At 41.2% G+C, this 21,896-nt stretch overlaps 1 protein-coding gene across 2 annotated transcripts in view; it reads left to right on the forward strand.

Annotated features, from left to right (window-relative positions):
* ARID5B (AT-rich interaction domain 5B) overlaps positions 1-21,896 on the forward strand; it is a 302,008-nt gene that overhangs the window by 217,219 nt on the left and 62,893 nt on the right. Inside the window, exons 1-2 of one of the 2 annotated variants that reach the window (XM_040437894.1) lie at positions 15,583-16,039; positions 21,552-21,664. In XM_040437894.1, coding sequence (XP_040293828.1) covers positions 16,036-16,039; positions 21,552-21,664 — 117 coding nt within the window. In that variant the 5' untranslated portion in view covers positions 15,583-16,035. Of the gene's footprint in view, positions 1-15,582; positions 16,040-21,551; positions 21,665-21,896 lie in introns of those variants that run through there. The other variant, XM_040437893.1, reaches the window with a different exon arrangement.

The raw sequence follows: 21,896 nt of genomic DNA on the forward strand, positions 1-21,896 counted from the left end.
GATTTGTACTGTGGGGACAGAGACCATGTGAATGATGACATTTGTACATTGCTGAGGAATATTTAAGCACTCTATTAATGAATTAACAAACTAAATCACTGACTTTTCTGATCAAAGCTACATAACTGATAAAAAATTGCCAACATGTCAAGTCTTAAAATTTCCAAAGTGACCGGACAAGTTACTTATCCTGGATACTCCCTGCATATCACCACTGCCGGCCAATAAGTGGCTTTAGACATGACTTTTGAGGCCATTGATTGGCTGACAGCGATGACATGCAGTTAGTCAGCACATCAGACTTCCAGCCAGGCAAGGACGGAGACCACTACAGGAATAGGGACAACCATAACAGATCAGTGGGTTTCATTTACTCAAACACCATGCCCTCCATTCCCCATTATTATTTCAGGGCCCAGAAAACCCCTTTAACTTTTTAATGCTAGTCAACTATTGTGTTATGTTGAATTATTGTGCAACTCTCCAATCACAAATCAGCATATCAGACTTTTAACCCAATCTAAGCATTAAAAACGTGAAATACTTTTCAGTCCCGTCCTGTTCTCATTCTGCAAAGTAATGCAATTCACCTTCTTGAATGTCACAAAGAATCCTTCTTGTTAAGTTATCCCAGTTACCATATAGATCAATCAGTGTCACTCGGATATCGATTTACTAGCCTGCAATAAATAATGTAACTACGCTTATCTTACCTGCCTACTATCCTGCACTCCTCAACTGTTTTGAATCTTTTTGTTTTCTGTACTGATTTATAATTCATTGCATAGACAGAAATATGATGGTTAGATCTGAGAAATCATCCACCTAAATTCATTTTTACACAAATATGGTTGATTTGATGCCGTAGCTGTTCGAAGATGTGAGACAACTTGTTTGACCAACAGCTGTTTTCTCCAGTTCTGCTATGAACACTATGCTAAAAAAAAATCACATTTTAATGTAAAGTTAAAGTTAATTTTTAATACTAAAACTGTATATGGTCATGAAGGTTCTTGTTAGAAATTTGCACTATATTTGATTTTTAGTTTGTCACTTTACTACTATCAGTGTTGGCAGAAGGTTGCAACCTTTGTAGGACATTTAGGTGTTATAGAGCCAAGTTCATTAGTCTCCCAGAGTGACTATGAGTACATATATGAGGCAGAAAGTCCCATCTACAGTATATGACTTAGTGCCTAGCAATGCAAATTTGATGTTTACATTCACATCAGGGTAAAGTCCTGTCAGGTAACGGCCTAGGAGAAAGTATCTCCTGTACAGGGTCCCTGTTGTCAATATTTTAAGAGACTATAGAAGGTATGTAGTCACCATGCTCGGGAGGAGTGTGTGCCGCCCTGAGCTCCACCCTCACCTCTGTCCCTGCCTACTTGCACGGTCCGCCCTAGGCGACGGTGTACAACTTGACAGCGGTCCCTAATCTGAGTACGTGCAGGGCCTTAAAGGTAAGAATGCAGTAAAGGAGAAAACAACAAAGTGACAGGCAGGCACTGAGGGGTTAATCAAATATCAAAGTCAATACGAGTGGAGGTCAGGAGCCAGAAGGAACAACAATACAAAAGGGAAAAGCAAGATTAAGTCAACCTCACGCCAGGGTCAAAGCCAAGAGGTCACATCAAATGCAGGAGGTAGCAAGAGCGAGGTCAAAATACGGAGCCGAGATCAAAACACAACAAACACTAACAGACGATGTGCTGGTGAATGTAATAAGACCAATCACAGGCAACCTGTGGCCAGCCGGCTGCCTGTTTAAATAGCCGTGGCTGGTGAGTGACATGACGTGGCCAGCGTCACGTGACTCACAGTACACAGCGGAGCACCGATCATCATTATCGGCGCTCTGCTGCTGGCCTGCTGCCATGGAGACGAGGACGCAGGCTGCGGTCTTGAACCCTCTCCTTGAGCAGGGTGCCGGCGATGCTGCGAAGGAAGCGCACATCCCCGGCCCCTCGTTACAATAACGTTGTCATCCTGGATATGCTCTTTTTGCAATGTCACAGTGCAATTTAACATTCAAGGAAATAAGAATATCTTAATAGATGTTACATGCAGCGCATATATCACTGAAAAACAGCAATTTTTTCATAACGTGGTTGTAATACCGTTTTTTTGTTTTTTCCTGGAGAGGATACAGCTATATAAGTTGTAAACTAAAACGAGGTAGAAATGTAGTTTCTCACTTAAGACGTCTCAGTCTTCCCTTCTAATTTTGTTTCTTTAGGAATTTAAAGCTATGTCCTACTCTTGGCCTCCTCTTATTCACAGTATCGGTTACACCGCTTGGAATTTATGTCAATAAATCATTCTCCCAAACCGATGAACACTGTAATTGCATTGATTTCTCAAGCCCAAATGGCATTGCTGTGTGCTAAGAAGGGTAGTATTTATAATGGCTGAAAGTACTTTTTATTTTGAGGTACTGGTGAGTGAACATGATTTGCAGATGGTCCTTTAAATATTTAATTTCCCTTTTCAGCAAAGTAAAGAGTAAATAAAAGCTCACAGCTGCCAAGACTGAAATAAGAAGAAATATTCAACTTGATTAATGATAATAATAATAACAGGAACATAGGCTGCTGCCAGGGGTGAGACAGGCACCCATGGGGCCCCAATGCAATACTTGGAATGCGGTTGCACTCTGCCATGACTACTTTCAGCAGCAAGTTCAGAAAAGTTTGATTGGTCTCCCTAATACAAAGGTATAATGAACGCAGCGATAACACAGTACAGGGATAATGTGCACAGTGATGTCACCATACAGGAATAAGTCACAGAAGGATGTCACAAAACAGGGACAGTTCACACAATGATGTAATAATAGTTGGATAATGTGCACAATGATGCCACAGTAATGTGAACACTGTGATGTTACGATATTGGCAAAATGTACTCAGTGGTGTTACAGTGCAAAGATACCATGCACAGTACTTTCACAGAGCAGATATAATAAACATGGATGAAGTTACAGTATGGATATAATCTACTCAGTCAAGATACAGTACTTTAATTATATGGTGATGTGACAGTTCAGGGCAGTGCACACAGTGATGTCACAGTATAGGGATGCTATGCACAATCCTCTCACAGGACAGACATAATAAGCAGGATGATGTCACATATGGAGGTAATGTACTCAGTAAATATACAGTACAGGAATTGTACAATGCTATCGCAGGGATAGTGCACACCAGTGATACAATACTGGAAGAATGCACACAGTGGTGTTACAGTACAGAGATACCATGCACAGTACTTTCACAGAGCAGATATAATAAACATGATGAAGTTACAGTATGGAAATAATCTACTCAGTAAAGATACAGCACAGGAATTATACAGTGATGTCACTGTTCAGGGTAGTGCACACAGTGATGTCACAGTGCAGGGTAGTGCACAGAGTGATGTCACAGTACAGTGATAATGTACGCCATGATTTTTTTTATAATTTTGTATGTCATATTCAAGACCTAGCCAAGTGACCCTCAGTAAAGGAGGATAGTGGAGACGGGAAATACATATGTGAATGCTGTAAAGACATTGAATAGTGTGTCATGTTATTGTGAAGAGCTCACGTCTTATGTGCTCAATATTGTGGGCCAAACCTGTTCTCTAATTGTCTTACAAAATGAGTAGTTAAGATGTGTCCCTGTTCTCACCAGTGCCTGGTATATACTGGTAAATCGTATATTAGTCAAGGTTTGCTTTAAGAAAAATCTAATATTATCAGTAATGTAATAGTGAAGAATAAACAGAACAATAGACCAGATGCTGTATATAACGCAGCCTTTGCTGCAGACACATCTGGCAGTTATGTATGCAATTCACATACTGTGGAAACTACCACTTGGTATTGAAAGGCCATTAGCTCATGTCTTTGTGGCTCCTGCAGATACAGTACAATAAACAGTAATAAGATGATGGGAAGGCAAGCACGGCCCACCGCTGAGTCAGCGTGGCTTCACAAGTACTTTAGATTGTCTAGAAATTGTTGTTGTTCTTTCATCTTCCCTAATATTGTAGTTTTGTATTGTCAAGGCATCCAGTGCAAGATTTATTGTGTTCTGGGTATGAAGCTCCCTACTAATTTTATCTGCGGCTCTAAATATTGAGCAAACATTTTGCGTACTCTGCATAATGCTGTGTGTTATAAATTGTGCTTTTAACAGCTTGATGTATATGAATAATGTTCTGGTTTAGGTAAATAACTCAGATTTTTATCTTAAACCTGTTAGCCACATAGCCATTGGTCATACATAGCATTCTCACAGGGGTGCAGAGGGTGACATCACAAGTCACCTGCCCAAGCAGTGCCCCCACAGGATATCTTCCTTCAAGAACATATCCCAGAGAAGAAAAAATTAGATTAGTGTAGGAAATGCGGAAGGACTGGACAAAGCGAACACTTTAGCTCTGGGATCAGCAACCTCCGGCACTCCAGCTTCTGTGAAACTACAACTCCCAGCATGCACGTTTATTCGACTGTTCTTGTAACTCCCATAGATGTGAAAGGAGGGTTCTGGGAGCTGTAGTTTCTGAACAGCCGGTGTGCCGGAGCTTGCTGCTTTAGCTTATAGGTATGGAATAATGATGGATGATAAATCATTATGGGATCAGTGTAAATGCTTTGCCCTGATGTGACACACAGGGCTCGCCTAATAATATCAAATTGCGGTTCTTAATCATTTATGGAATTTTCTCGATTTTATTTTTTAGAGATTTAAACAATATGCCAAGTGGGATTTATTTGTGCAAAGTATAATATATATATATTCTTCTCTAGGTCACATAATGTGGCATTTCAAATATGTTAAAAGGAAAAATGTTGCCATTTGAAAGATATTTTTGGTATCTGGTATTTGGAAACGTAGCTATTTTGTTTCATGATTCAGAGTATTACGCAGCCAAGCTCCTTGAAGATTGCTGCCTCTCTTCTTTCTGAAGAATGTGTACTGTGTACCTGAACATAAGCGGGAGATTACCATATGGAATAGAAACTTTTATTTTGTAAGCTATTTCTTGTATTAGTCATGTGTGTATACTGTATATACACTGTTTGTGCATATGTTTAGATGGTAGATAGATAGTAGATGGATAGATGGATAGATAGATAGATAGATAGATAGATAGATAGATAGATAGATAGACCCACATTTCTGTGTTCGTAGCTATCCGTATAAGCCTCCATACTGACACACCTACTGGAATCTAATTTTAAAGTACACTGTGTTATTACATGAGCTTTTTTATTACACAAATTTTTTGAAATCTGTTTCAAGTCCAGTAACTTATTTTATTATGCATTGGTCTCATTGTGACATTCTTCTTTCACATGACTGGTAAAATGAAATACAAGGAATAAAATATGCCACACACTTTGTCTTTTATGTAGATCCTCAGTACTGCGTCTATTGCAGTTGTTTCTTCTTCCAGGGCCAGCACTTGGACACTAGAGGGCACCTGAGAGGTTTCTGCTAAACAAGCTGCAAAGGGTTTTTTAAGTCTCAGGGTTTATTTTTCTCTGCTTGGTAATGGTAATACATGTAACCCCTCTGAGGCCAAACTAAATTCATCCAAAGAGGCAAATATTTGTATTTGTCCAAATAAGGCTCGTTTGTTCACCCGTGTGCTTGATGATAATCAATTGACGGCCGGCCATGAGTTAATAACTCTGCAGTATTTATGCCCTGTGCTATAAAACAAGAATACAAGTGAAAGATTAGAAACTTGGAGCTGTGCATAAAAGACTTTACCCTGTAATTACCTTTCTTCAGTCATCACGATCACTATAAAAGATTATTGTCTGAAAGGCAGAAACTGCAGGTTGATTGTTTCTAATGTACATATTGTGGAACCAGGAAAACATAGGAAAAGCACTTTGTGTTGCGACATGAAGGAAAGCGGTTGCATAACAGGATCAGATTGTTTTTCTCCTCCAGGCTGCTCGCTGTCTTTCCTGTAGTTTCATTTATAGTGTTTATTGTGATACCTGTAATCACTTGGACTCTATAAAAAGATGGATTAATCTTGTTCTGCTACTGGCTCGCACGGATCACACACTAGATTGATTTCAAAAGCAGACTGGTGCCCTCGTGAGGGTCGTCTGTCAAGTGCAGCGATGTCCTATGGGTGACACATATATGCCTGTTGCAATGCTGCCAAAAGTTTTGGAAAATATTCTACATTTTCTAAACCAGCACCTAAATCAGAATACTTTTGTAATTGCATATGATTAAAAATGTAGTGTAGACGATGAGCTAGTCAATAAAATGTATCTGTATAGCACCACCTGTTGTTTGTCCTTTTCCTTATTCTTTGCTGTTTGAATGCACTCAGTATAAATCTTCCACTCCCACCAGCCATATGTTCTGTTAGAAGCTGTGGCAGTTACAGGGAGGGAGCTGCAGCAGAAAGGACATGTCCCCATAGGCTGAATATAATCTAGCAGTGAATGTGGAGATATCTGGACCAATTTGCAGCACAGCGCTGGTTCTAACTTTGTTGGAAAGGTATCGTCATGTACTTTATGATGTCTGATTTTTAGTTTTTACATCAATCGTGGCATAACCCCTTTAAATGGAAACTCCTGGCAGAAAATACAATTTACAAAATGCACTCAACTTTACTAAATATACCCAAGTCTTTATAGGACAATTGCCCCTCCGACTTGCTCATCGTCCGGAGGTTTAAGGCAGTAGTCCTCTATGCCCTCTTCACTTGGCAGCCGCTGAGTCTTGGCTCCAGGAGTCACAAAATAAGCCAACCAATAGTTTGTATAGAGTCGAAGAGAAGTGTCCATTCCTTCACCAGATTCATCAGCCAGCCTGAGCCCCTGTGATAAATCCGGAGCAGGTCTAGACAGCCTGGCTAAAGACCCCTTTACACTGCTCAACTGAGCAGACGATTGTCCGGAAGGAAGCATCGGTGAAGGAGACCGCTGCAATGACATGTAGGGGGAGAGCGATCGCTAATGCCATCTCTCGCCCCCTTACAGAATCATTGTTAGACACCACGATCTGCTGCCAGCCAATGATGATTTGGGTAACTACACAAATTATCTCATCACTCGATGAACAGGCGTTTTACACATTTATCGGGTAATCGGTGGCACCTTTACATCGGCTTGTTAGCCATTATGTCGTCCAGTGTAAGGGGGCCTTTGGTGTCCACCATCTGTAGGATTAGTAGATCTGCCCCTGCACGCGGCAAGATACCCATGCCAATACTGTCACTATCAATATGTTTTTGGTTTTTATTTTGAAGGGGGGGTACGAAGAACTGAAAATCCAAACCCATGGCTGCATTTCTGCAAGGCAAGGCTTCCTTGTGTTAAGACATCATATCCACAGGTTGCATATGCGATTTAATCACACGTGTATTCATGGTCGTTGGAAGACTTTAGCCTGCTCCTTGTGGTGCTTTTATGCTACTGTACCTCTGGAATTTGATGTAAAACTTTGATATGCTCTGATGAAAGACTTATTGATGCACTCATTTAATCTCTGCCATATGAAGACGAATGTTAATTCTAACTTATTAATAACTGTAATAACATCTGACTAACCCATTAGCTCTCGCAGCTCTTTACACTTTGATCTTGAATTGTTAAAGCTAATAGTCAATGGCTCTTGCTATTTGGCCAGCACTCAGAGACTTCCTTTCAATGTCGGCACTAAGCTCAAATACAAACCCATAAACACACAAACAGAGCAGGTGAAACAGCCTTGTGAAAGGAGACGGGCTCAGATTTCACTGGCAGATAAATATTTCATGGCGATCGGTAAAATATCTCTTGCAAAACATGTTTCACTTAGCCTAATGTTGACGGTCTCATATTTCTGCTTCTTGTTCAGGACGCAAATGCCATTTCCACAATTGCTGCAATACACTTGTTCGCCGTGAAATAATTTGAAATGATTAGCTAAAGCGGCATACAAATTACATTTAACCAACTAAACTCACCCATGGTACCAATATTTTTTGTTAAAGTATCTTTCTGGGGTTTGCTGCTGGTAAATACCGGTTATGCAAAGTATAAAAACCTGCACTAAATAATATACAGTTAAAGGGAACCTTTTACTGGCTCGAACTGTAGTTTTCTTTAGTTCTATAAATATGTCTTTACAAAGGTGGACAAAGTTAGCAGGTGCCCCTGCACAAGAACAGCATATGGCTCCCAAATTAGCTGATGGTAGAGCACCCACTTATGCATATCTAACAACCCTGCAGTAATTGTGAGCTATGACAGTCATTAGTTCAGCCCTTTACAGTCAGTCTAATAGACAGTAAGAAGCTGTGTTTAAGGCTACGTCATGGATCTGCAAAAACGCTTCGGTTACAAAAATACAACCTCATGCATCCGTCATGCACAGATCCATTTGTATTATCTGTAACATAGCCAAGACGGATCCGTCATGAACTCTATTGAAAGTTAATGGGGGTGGGATCCGTTTTCTATTGTGCCAGATTGTGTCAGAGAAAACGGATCCGTCCTGGCACACAATGTAAGTCAGTGGGGACGGATCCGTTTTCTCTGATGCAATCTGGCACAATAGAAAACGGATCCGTCCCCCATTTGCCGTTTGGCTCAGTTTCGTCAAGCGGACAGCAAAACGCTGCAGGCAGAGTTTTGGTGTCCGCCTCCAGAACGGAGTGGAGACTGATCGGAGGCAAACTGATGCGTTCTGAGCAGGTCCTTATCTATTCAGAATGCATTAGGGCAAAACTGATCCTTTTTGGACCACTTGTGAGAGCCCTGAACGGATCTCACAAACGGAAAGCCAAAACACTAGTGCGAAAGTAGCCTAAAAGGGTTGTCCGACCCTATGGCCTAGAATCTTCTCTGCCTAAAGAAACAAACGTACCAAGGTCCCGTCCAAACTGCTTTAAGTCCTCTGTGGACTGGAAGTGCAACATCCTGTGCCTCGTCACATGGACCGCTGCACCCATTCACTAGCCTCAGTGGTCAAGGGATCATTGGTGCTGGAAAGGAAGATTCATGACTAGGTAACCAGCACTGTTTCTTTAAGCAGAGCAGATTCCAGGCCATATCTACAAACATGGTGGGTCCTTAAGGTTGCAGTGGCCTTCTTTGCAGCTGCATATGTTGAACTAATGGCATGCCCTCCCCATTGTCTCTATCTGTATGATCAGTAACTGCATTATGTTGCATACACTGACATGACAAGGCTCCACCTAGTTATGAAGGGGTTGGAGATTGCAGGCTTTCAATATCCATAACCTACTGCTTTCCAGTAGGTTATTGTTCCAGATCAGCAGTGGTCACTGACAGACTATCATACAAGACAGCTGCAAGCTAACCTAATCTCGCCATCTACTAATTGTTTTACAATTCATGAGTTCTCCTAGAAATTACAGGATGGAAAATGCGAGTCAAAGTCTCACTTCAGCAAATATCATTTATTATGCAGAGGAAGTTAATACAAGGCACTTACTAATGTATTGTGATTGTCCATATTGCCTCCTTTGCTGGCTGGATTCATTTTCCGTCACATTATTCACTGCTTGTTTCCATGCTTAAAACCACCTTGCAATCCATCAGTGGTGGTCGTACACTATAGAAAGACCGTAAGCCTCTCTGGTGGCCGGGACCGTGGGAGCGCACATAGGCTAGTGCTTTTTCCTATAGTGTGCAAGCACGGCCACCACTGATGGATTGCAGGGTGGGCGTAACCATGGAAACGAGCAGTGTATAATGTGATTTCAAAAAATGACTCAAGCCAGCAAAGGATGCAATATGGACAATCACAATACATTAGTAAGTGCCTTGTATTAACTTTCTCTACATGATAAATGCCACTTGCTGAAGTTAGACCAGGGGCGTAGCTATAGGGGGTGCAGAGGTAGCAGTCGCTACCGGGCCCAGGAGCCTGAGGGGGCCCAAAGACCCTTGTGCCGCATAAGAAGACACCGGTATTATAGAAAGTGCATGCTGGTCAAGTTACACCTCAGGCTGGAGGGAAAGGGTTAGATCAAGAAATTGGCATGGGGGGGGTTGCCGTTTCAATTTTTGTCTCAGGCAGCACGAAGGCTATTTGGGGGGCCCAAGCTCAACTCCTGCACCAGGGCCTACGAGCCTTTAGCTACGCCCCTGAGTTAGACAACCCCTTTAAGCAGACGTAATTATATGACATGTGTTCTGTTCAATTAATATATAAGTACACTATGATCATTAGTAATATTATTATTATTCATAATCTGATGGAGGAAAGAAAGTTGCACTAGGGAACTATAAAACCGATTGATCTTACATAATGCATCACTTTTCCATAAGTAAGATTTTCCATAAGTAAGTAATTCTAATACTCCCAATCTTCAAAGAGGAGGTCCTAATGTCATGTCTTGATCCCCCCATCATTAACCTTTTTGACCCCCTAAGCTCTAGGGCTCAAGAGTGGTCCCCTCCTGCACCTAATGACTTTTTTACAATGAATTTGGAAAACCAATGAGACAATTGCCCAATGGGAGAACATTTGTACTGACTGTAGCAGACCAGGAGGCTCTGCCAGCTGCAACTAACCTACAACACATTAAAGATATGGCAGACTTAATGCTGCTTGTTGAATTGAATTTATCTAATTTGTCCATACTTATAACGCCTTGAATGCAAAAAGAAAATATTACATTGGAAGCCAGCCCAAAATAAAGAATTAAAACTGTGGGCTGAATGCTGAGCAAAATGTTATATTCACAAATAAATTGATTCCAAATTCTTTGATTACAAAAACAGAACAATATTGCCTATTAGGTATGTATAGCTTCTATCCAACTAGTAGGAAGTTTTTAATTCTAGGAACTTGAATAGGTCCACAAAATGGGACGTTCTATATATCCCATATGGCCGTGGTGACTGATTGCTCATATGTAATGGAGAGAAGCACAGGATAATAGAAGAGAAAAGTGTATTATAGGGGAAATGTGGCTGGCGTATTTGTACCGGTATTTTTATGGGCACTTTTGAAGAATTATCTACTCTGTGGGCTATGTGATTTCAACTATGGAATGAACAGTGCTGGCTGGCACAGTAATGTGGGTAATACTGTGTGGCCGCAGAATTGTTTGGGTTGTTGTGCAGGGATGTTATAATGTTGTGCTGGCATTGCTCTTTGGCCGATACCCTTTTATGGGCATGATAGTGGATAAAGCGGTTTTCTGGGATTTTGATACTGATGACCTATCCTCTGGATAAGGCTATCAGTATCTGATCGTGGGGTCTGACACTCAGGATGCCCACTAATCAGCTGTTTGAGAAGGCACCGGACCTCCTGTAGGCGCCACAGCCTTCTCTGTGCTTACCAAGCACAGGGCCGTACATTGTATAGCGGCTGTGCTTGGTATTGCGCTCAACCCCATTAAAGTGAATAGCTATACAATGTATAGCGCTGTGCTTGGTAAGGCTACTTTCACACTAGCGTTCGGGGCTCCGCTTGTGAGTTCCGTTTGAAGGGGCTCACAAGCGGCCCCGAACGGATCCGTCCAGCCCTAATGCATTCTGAGTGGATGCGGATCCGCTCAGAATGCATCAGTCTGGCTCCGTTTGTCCTCCGCTCCGCTCAGCAGGCGGACACCTGAACGCAGCTTGCAGTGTTCAGGTGTCCGTCTGGCCGTGCGGAGGCAAACGGATCCGTCCAGACTTACAATGTAAGTCAATGGGGACGGATCCGTTTGAAGTTGACACAGTATGGCTCAATTTTCAAACGGATCAGTCTCCCATTGACTTTCAATGTAAAGTCAAAACGGATCCGTTTGCATTATCATGAACAAAAAAAAAAAAAAAAAAATTTTTTTTTTTTTTTGTTCATGGTAATGCAAACGGATCCGTTCTGAATGGATCTAAACGTTTGCATTATAGGAGCAGATCCGTCTGGGCAGATACCAGACGGATCCGACCTAAACGCAGGTGTGAAAGTAGCCTAAGCTGCGAGAAGGCCGCTGAGGTCACAGGAGCGCCACTGCCTTCTCAACAGCTGATCAGCGGGGGTCCCAGGTGTCAGACCCCCACCGATCACATACTGATGACCTATCCAGAGGGTAGGTCATAGGTATCAAAATCCCAGAAAAAAAACTTTAAGTGATGCTTTTTGGAACAACTATGTAAATACAACTCTGCCCTAAGGGGGATGTTACTGCTATTTGTCCCAAGCACTGAACACTGTAATTTCATGACTGAGGCTCCTGATTGGCCACTAGACATTTTTGCGGCTTCCATACACTGTTAATACAGCCAGCTCTGGTATATTGTTTTGCCACCACTTTTTGATATTGGATTAGTGGAGCTGTTGTTATTTTTTGCCTTTATGTTTCTAAATTATGTTATCCAGATTTAGTCTGGCAGTTTCTATGAGAAACTTTTACATACAGCAGATCTTTTGTTCAGCATAAGCTACACTCATGTTTGATTTCCCATTTGAAAACAGCCTTGTAAAATCAGCTTTTCAGACTAATCAAGTGCTCTCTGCAATTATCATGCAACGATGCACCAAACGGGAGTCAGCGGACCGCATTCCTGCTCATCCACTTGGAGTATGAAAGCCGTATTAAGCTAAGCAGTCATTGGTTTTTTTCAGGTTTTCCTTTGAATTGTACTATTTCAATTTGTGATACGAGATGTATTGTCAGGCAGGCCATGAAGAAGTACAGGTTCTACTATACTGTATTGACTGTAAGCTAGCATTGGGTGCTGTACAGTTGGTCGTAGTTCCACAAAGGTTGCCGAAAAGGAAGCTAAAAGACCTGTGCATTTCTCACCTTGACCATTATATTCTGATATCATCGTATCATGTGGGTACTGTATGATAGTACTATGGTGTATAATACATATCACTATGTGCCATTGTTATTAATATGTACTATATGACAACATAATTTGGGCACTGTATGGCAGTAGTATTTGGGAGCAGGATTTTCCTGGGCTAATTTCTATTTCTGTCATTAGCACTCCAAATTGATCCTTTTTAGACTCTCACCGGTATGTGTTTATTAACAATTTACCGACTTCTATTGTTCGCTGTAGTTGATCTGTTCCATAAATGACCTGGTCGCAGTTTCACATACCATACACTGCCAAATGTATCCAACTACATATATCTCAGTGGGAATATTTAGTAAATATTAATTTCACCATATGTGATATTTCAGATAAAGTAAGTGACATTGAGTTACTATAGAAGGGAACCTCATATCTTCCTATTGATAGAAGTAAAACACTTTCCTGCTGTCATAATTTCCTACGTTGTAAATTTACAATGTGACATTTAACACTTTATACACAGAATGCTTCTTGCTTTTGTATGCTTACATGACCTTCTGCAGACATATAGATACACATTATTATCAAAACCACAGCTAACTGAAAATACTACAAAAGCCACAATCCGCTAAACCGCACAATGTTACATCTAGCAGATACCAATAATACATTCATTTGCACAGACAGCTATTCTCAAATGACTTCATTTATGCTGTTCTATACATTAGACACAAATCCACATTCACTGACTGGGAGGTAAGCGGATGTATGGCATCCATTATTAGGGTTCGGCTAGACGATGACATGTGTCACATGCAAAATGCTGAAAGTTTGTGCAGCAAGAAATATATACAACTTGCAAGTGAGCCATTAACGCCAATGAAGAAAAAGTCGTGCACGACATGCGACGTCGCATTGTCAAACATTACATGAAAATTCGCTCAACTTTCTTGTTGTGCAACATGTCACAATGTAGCTGGACCCTTATTCTCACTATCTAACACATAAACTACTTCACGGAAAAGGCACCTTGTTCAAATTTTACTTCTTTGGGTATACATTAAAGGGGTTGTCTGGGATTTTGACCTATCTTCTGGACAGGTCATTAGTATCTGATAGGCAGGGGGTCCAACACCTGGGACCCCCGCCGATCAACTGTTTGAGAAGGCACCGGCGCTGGCACTAGCGCCACAGCCTTCTTGCAGCTTTCCCTAGGCCATGTGATGTCATATTCATCGGTCATATGGTGTAGGTGCAGCTCAGACATATAGAAATGAATGGGACTGAGCTGTGATACCAAGCAAATCAAATGGTCGGCGCTGTGCTTGGTGAGCTGAGAGAAGGCTGTGGCACTGCCAACGTTGAAAGTAGGACGTGGTCATAATAATGTGACGCCTCCATGTATTATATAACACTTTTAGTCAATACTGACAGGCCACTGCAAGGTAGCAAAACTTTAGCTGTAACTTTTTTCAGAATTCAGAATATGTGGCTATTTTTATTTTTTTGGGTGGATATACTGTGTAAGGCGGTGTCCATGTAGTGGAAAATATTTATTTTATTTATTTACTCACTTATATAGCGCTGACATATTCTGCAGCGCTTTACAGACATTAGCATCGCACCGTCCCCAATGGGGCGCACCATCAAAGTAATATGAGGTTATTTGTAACCTGCATGGCTGATATTAGAGAGCTCTGCCTTGTAGTGGGGGCTATTCTAAATTTCTAGATTGCGATCAGCGTCTGTAGCGCTTAAAGGGGTTGTCTCACATCAGCAAATAGCATTTATTATTTAGAGGAAGTTCACACAAGCCACTTACTAATGTATTTTTATTGTCAAGATTGCTTCCTTTGCTGGCTGGATTCATTTTTCCATCACATTATGCACTGCTTGTTTCCATGGTTACAGACCACCCTACAATCCATAAGTGATGGTCGTGCTTGCACATTATAGGAAAAAGCGCCAGCCTATTTGGTGGCCGGGAACATGATAGCGCACATAGGCTAGTGCTTTTTCCTATAGTGTGCAAGCACGACCACCACTGATGGATTGCAGGGTGGTCTGTAACCATGGAAACAAGCAGTGTATAATGTGATGGAAAAATGAATCCAGCCAGCAAAGGAAGCAATATGGACAATCACAATACATTAGTAAGTGGCTTGTATGAACTTCCTCTAAATAATAAATGCTATTTGCTGATGTGAGACAAACCCTTTTAGGGTCCATTCACACGTCCGCAATTTCGTTCCGCATTTTGCGGAACGGAATTGCGGACCCATTCATTTCTATGGGGCAGCACGATGTGCTGCCCGGATCCGGAATTGCGGATCCGCACTTCCGGGTCCGTAATTCCGATCCCGAAAAATATAGAACATGTCCTATTCTTGTCCGCAATTGCGGACAAGAATAGTCATTTTCTATTCAGTGCCAGCGATGTGCGGTCCGCAAAATGCGGAAGGCACATCGCCGATGTCCGTGTTTTGCGGATCCACACACACGGACATAGTAGAATATTGGAGAAATACAATAATAGACTTTGAAGCAGGCAAATAAAAGCAGCGATCAGGCGATTGGATAGGTAGGCTCTGTGCGATCAATCAATTATATAGTTAGGCAGTTGCTTCCTCAAGATGTCACTTTGCGTTTTCTTGTCCTGGGAAGAAACCACCAGCGCTACAGGCACATGCCGTTGTGAAACCCCCTTGCATCCTCTTCTCGCCTTGCCTGAGTGCCCTGTTTGTGCCAAGCACAGGACCTGTACAGGAGGCAGCTTGTTGTCTCAGGCATCTCGTCTGCAAACAGTTAACTTTGGTTTTGTTCCCATCTTGGGTTTGTTTTTAGCTCTGCTTTTTTTTTTATGTGATGTCAGCTGTGATGAAAACTATATCAAGTGCAGAGGCCGTCAAGAGGGCAAAGCCAACAGCGCTGGAGAAGAAGAAAAAAAAAAAGAACAATTAAGGCAAAATGTCATAACCTACATTGAAAAGGTGGTGTAGTGCAGCCCCAACTGGCAGCCAGCTACAGTCATTCCACTCCTAGCCACTAATGTAATCTGTGTTTATACCAGTAATGTACTGTAGCTAAGGGGGAGGGGGAGTTGTAAGCGCACAGCAGATACTCAAAGTGTTCATTTTGTGTTAAGCTCACATCCCCACCAAGTCGAGACTTCCAGGGATTTAATGGGCAGTCAGATGCAGTGTAGCATTCATGAAAACTGATTTAAGTGAGACAGATGCTAGCCGGCTGGAATGGGTAACGCCACCTTTATCTATTTTTTTTTTCTTCGTAACCTGAATTTGCATGTTTTATGTCTTGTTAGTTTCAGGGCTGCATACAGATGACAAACTTTAAGCGAGGCTGGCTGTGTTCTTGATAATGTTGCTCTGTGTTTTTAGACAAGATGCATGGACATGGCAGTCTTCTTCTGAAAATCTGCTTGACGTGTTTAATTCTTACACAGGATAGGGGAGGGGAAAAAAGCATCTTTGCACAGTATTTGAAGACTGATTAAAATGTAAATGTAACATGTCAAGAGCGTTGCCAGTTCTCTGTGTGACAAATTTAAAGTGAAAAACAATTAGGAAGGATGGTAGATCTGCTGTGGACTCAGTGGTGACAGCTCCTCTTTGGTTATTTAAGGAGGGGGGGGGGGGGGGTAGTTGAATTTTGTGTCCCAAGAGAAAAATGTGATTCTTTAAATCAGTATGTCATGCGTTCATCTGCCAGTGATTGTTTTGTCATTCAGTTTTTTTTGCTTTTCTACTTGTATTAACTTATATACCATGTAATATGATTTCATAGTGTAAACTTGGATGGAGAGAAACTGGGACATGCAGTGAGGAGGTGCACATGGTGCTGTTGTCAGTGTTCCTAAAGAACGTGATGGAATAATTGGTGATAAGTCAGCATTTGTCGGTGCTTATAAAAATGATGAATAGACTGTAGGCTGAGCGCTTTACGTAGGATGACTTGTCTCCCTCGTCAATTATTATGTCAATTATTGATGGGCATGTCGATTAGTCCAGTGCTCTGCAATATCCCCTGTGTACTCAGGCACATCTCTTCAAACAGGGCACAATATTATCTTTCTACATTCAAGAAAAGCTACAATTAACAAAACCTAATTAATGGTGCAGAGAAGAGAAAAGTAATATTTGCTGCAAAAACTGCTGCCGGCATTTGTTAATTAATTAGTAACACAATACAATAGAAGTCAGCCTCCAATGTAAATAATTAAAGGAGGTAGAGAGACAGATAGATAATAGATAGAGCGATAGATAGATAGACGGATAGATAGAGCGATAGATAATGGATTGATAGATAGTTAGAGGATTAATAGACAGATAATGGACAGATAGATAGATTTTATGCTCTAATGCTATCCAGCGCAGCGCAAGGGCATTTTTGTTTACAATTGCACACCTCCGCCCAGCAGTATTGACTTGTGACGTCACCGGCTCCTTTTACAGACTAGGGAAGCACTAATGCCTGCCCATTAGTGCCAGTGATGTCACCAGTCTCACTGCTAAGTGGAAACCTCAGCCTAGCAGACCCTGTGGAGAGCCCGGTATGTCACCGGATCTCCAAAAAATGCACAGGGCAAAGGAGAGTGTTGGAGCATGAAATTTTAGGAGGGGTGAAAATGGGGATATGTCCAGGTTCAGGTCTGAACCCAGACAACTCATTTAAAGGGGATTTCCAGACTCCTGATATTGAAGACTTATCTTCAGGATAGGCCATTAATATCTGGTTCGTGGGGGTCCGACACCCCGCAGCCTCCGTCACTGGACTTGGCACTGTGAATGGAATGGGAACTACCGCTCTGTTGAAAGCGTAGTGGTTGTGCTGGGTTACTGCAGCTCATCTCCCATCCACTTCAATGGTAGCCAAGCTGCAGTACCCAGCACGGCCACTACACTTTGAATGGAGCTGTGGTCCCCTCTTTTTAACAGTGCTAGGTCATCAATATCAGGAGCCTGGAAAACCACTTTAATTGTACATCATTGAGGTGGACAAGTAATGATCAGATTCTGTACTGGAAGGTGCAGTTGTATGTAAACAGGTGGAAGCAAAATGATGGCCTCTTGGCTGTGATTTTACCATCAAAGATCTTGCACAAATTGTGGCTCAGCTGATTGCGGTCAAATGCCAAACCTACTGAAGGCCTCTGATGGGCACCTTATAAACGACAGTAGATATAGTGGACCTGATAAGTTTCATATTGGGTGTTTGCTATGCATATATTGGTTTTGGTTTAGTATCACTCCTATATGAAGAGATAGGATGAGGTTTTCTGTGGCATGCCATCACATTTATTGTCTAGAATGTGAATAACGACACCTCTATGGGTTAGAAATCCAGTTTTCTCAATACAAAGCTTTGACTCATGTAACAGTTACGGTGTCTTGTTTTTTGTTTGATTACTCAGTGACAGTATGTTATTAATCAACCTCTGCAAATGAGTGACCAGATTTGGTAAATCCATTAATTAGTTATTCCAGACCGCAGTTAACATAGATTATTTATTGATCACCTTTATTGTATGAGTTATTTTTATTGATATAGAATTGTAGATACTCATTTACCAGAGCTTTGATCAATATCAGTGGACATTCAGGGCCGTTGGCCATTTTTAGATATTATGTAGTCAGTTCCAATACAGTTTACTAGGAGAAAAAAAGTTGGTTACCAAAAGCAGACTTCACTAATGTGCCAATAAATCAACATTGTGTAAGAGAAAGTACAGTATTTCTAGTAAGTGATTAGTCATATGTGAAAATGTCAGTGTTGAGTCAGCCTCTGTTATAAAGTCGTATTTGTAATCTTGCTTCTGATAAATTCTTCTTAGTTTGTCAGTTGTGTTAATTTGCAAAGTAGTAGAAAGAACATTACTCATAACATGTTAATAATTACCATTCAATGACACATTTTTTGCTTGGATAATTTTTACCTTTTGACATGTTTCATGAAATAATATGTTACTTAGACATGAAACAAAGTCCTGTGGAGCGCAATCTGGTGATCCTCATCGACATCTATAAGTTTGTTTAACTAAGAGAAAGTAGTTTTAATATATTTCACATTGGCCTTAAATGTAACTGTAGTAGAGAATATAATGGGGGGGAATTTATTTAAAGACATGACTTAAGCCAAAATAAGCTGAGATGACACATCCCCTTTAAGGAATAGTCCTGCAAACCTATGAATGGGGTAGCCATTTGAGGACAGTTCTTATATTTTCTTGGTGGATGGTCCTTTATTTATTCTATTAGGACCAATGTCAGACATTACAGATTATTGTGCTTGATAGTTCTGAGTGTTGCCACAGCTGCCAGGAGCTGGGGAGTCACATGAAGGGGGCCCAGGAGCAAATGTTATTACGAGTGTATCCAAAATAATGTTGAATTCAGTTCGTTCAGTGAGTTATGAATGTCTGGAGACAATTGTTTCATGTGTGACATGACTAAAATTCTTCCAAGTCCTCCTTTTGATTTGGTCACTGGGAATCTGTAATGTTTTCCCAGGAATTCTTCATATGTTTCTAATTGTTTATTCTTATTTCACAATAATGGATGTGCGCTAAATGGAAACCAGTCCAAAGTAGTACAAAATGAGACCATGAAGGGGACTGACTCTGCAGATTGACAGATGTCGGGCACAAAGTAGAAACGGTGCCGGACTGATCCTTTGTTTCCTCAAAATATTAAAGTACCTTTCATCTTTAAAGTCTTTCTTCATTTTTAAAGCTTGTTTTAAATGGGGCAGCACCTTCGCCTGACAGGTCACCTAGATACTTTTACTATGTTACCACATCAGAGGACCACATGGTAGACTTTGATGATGTCTAAATTGAGCACATATTTTATGGCTGACTGGACTGGGAAGTCTCAAATCTTTAAAACTAGAAGTAAAACAACAAACTTTTTTATAGGACTTTAGTCAAGGTTTTATAACACTTTATTGGAGTCGTCCAGTTTGGGTTTATGGAAGCTCACATAAAGTATTATCTTGTTTACCCAATTTTCCCGAATAAGCAATTCAACAGCAGATTGTTTGAAATGTTATATACATTTAAAACAATCTGTAAAAAAGTTTCACCAAGTTTTAGCCTGTGCTCTGAATCCCTTCATTCTTTTTTAGACTCGATGATTCAGTTTGCAAGCTGCTCCTAGTTTCAGACTTTTCTTATGTGTGGGTGTCCCTCATTAAGACATGCTGGATCTGTGTGTCCAGGATACTGCTGTTTTCCCTGTGCAGACTGCTTTGTGCGTCCTTTCCTCCCCATCTACTGCCTGTGTAAGCTGCCCTCCTTGGATTTGTTCCTGCCTCTCCACACTCTGATGTAATAAAACAGTATGCAAATTAGCTTTTAGCAAGCTCTGCCTCTGATGCCGCTAGATGCTAGCTGTCTATACATCAATGTCTGACTTTTTAAATAGGCCTTTAGACATGACTTGGATAATCAATGAGCCAGTACCAAATCTGTAGATGTAGCTATTTCGAAAGGCCTATTTAAAAGATCGAATATTGACTTATAGTGTAGCAACCTTACAGCTGGTGACATCAGAGGCAGAGTTTTCTAAGAGCTAATTTGCATACCTACTTCCCAAAATTCCAAAGGAGAATTGCCTGGCCTATAAGACTCCTCAAACCGATTAAGGAGATATAGTACTCTCCAAATCCACACTTTAATCTGATCCCTAAGGCTACATGCACACGACCGTGGTGTGTTTTGCGGTCCGCAAAACACGGATGGCGTCCGTGCGCGTTCCGCAATTTGTGGAACGGCACGGACAGCCTTTAATATAACTGCCAATTCTTGTCCTCAAAGCGCGGACAAGAATAGGACATGCTATATTTTTTTTTGCGGGGCCACAAAATGGAGCAACGGATGCGGACAGCACACGGAGTGCTATCCACATCTTTTGTGGCCCCATTGAAGTAAATGTGTCCTTATCCGAGCCACCAAAACTGCGGCTCGGATGCGGACCAAAACGGCCGTGTTCATGAGGCCTAAGAAAGGGAGGGGAAGAGCAAAAGAGAGGAGTCAGAAACAGAAGCAGTGCTCTGATGGATTCAGATTTAGTTGCACCAGTAGATAGATGAAGGATACTGTATAGAAGCAAAATGATTGGAAGTTTTTAATGAAGACTACTTAGAAAGTTGCTTAATTTTGCATTTAGAAAGCAAATGCACAATAATAAACCTCATTGCAGAGGTGCCTATAGCCTTTAAAAGGGTTTTACGAGATTTTTATACTGATGACCTAGCATTAGTATCTGATTGGTGGGGGTCCTACACCTGGGACCCCCGGCGATCAGCTGTTTTGAGAAGGGACTGGTGCCAGCTACTGATGACCTATAAGTGTCAAAAACCCCTTTAAGTAGACCTCCCTCTTTTAAACTTGGGTCTAAGCATTGTATTTAAAAATGTATACTGTTAAAAAGGTTTTCCAGGATTACAAGAAAGCGTCTGCCTTCTCAGAATCGGCTCCACTTCTGTATATACTTTAGATTGTGTCTTATATTGTAGCTGAGCCCCATTCACTCATCAAGCCGCAGTACCAGATACAGCCCATGGACAAGAGTGGCGCTGTTTCTAAATAACAGAAATATTTACTTGGTTAAAAATGTGTTGTATTATTGTTTTTCAGTCATAAGCCTAATAAATAAACTAAACTGAGACTAAAGTACCCATTATATTTAGTAAGGTAAACAAATTTTTTTAACAAGTTCTGCATTAATTGATTTAATTTCCTTTACAGCCCCAAACCTGAAAGGCCGACCACGCAAAAAGAAGCAATGCATGCAGAGGAGAGATTCAGTTAACGGAGTCAAAGATGCCGCCAATATTTGTGATGGCAAAACTGTTGCCAAGGTAATCTCTTAAAAGCTCACTTTCATCGCTGCTGCCTCTTGATTGTTTATTGTTCCAGTGTCTCCGATGGAAATGGCTATTTTTAGCACAAAGGAATTTTTTTCTTTTCCTGTAAAAAAATGCAGCGTTAGTTTGACACTAGGCTGATTTTGTCTTAAGAGTGGAGCTGAAAGTAGGACAGCGTTCTCCCATTCATGTCATGTAGTGTTAGCTTAATCTCGGTGACATAATA

This window comes from Bufo bufo, chromosome 6, assembly GCF_905171765.1.
Source record: "Bufo bufo chromosome 6, aBufBuf1.1, whole genome shotgun sequence".
Taxonomy (NCBI): Eukaryota; Metazoa; Chordata; class Amphibia; order Anura; family Bufonidae; genus Bufo; species Bufo bufo.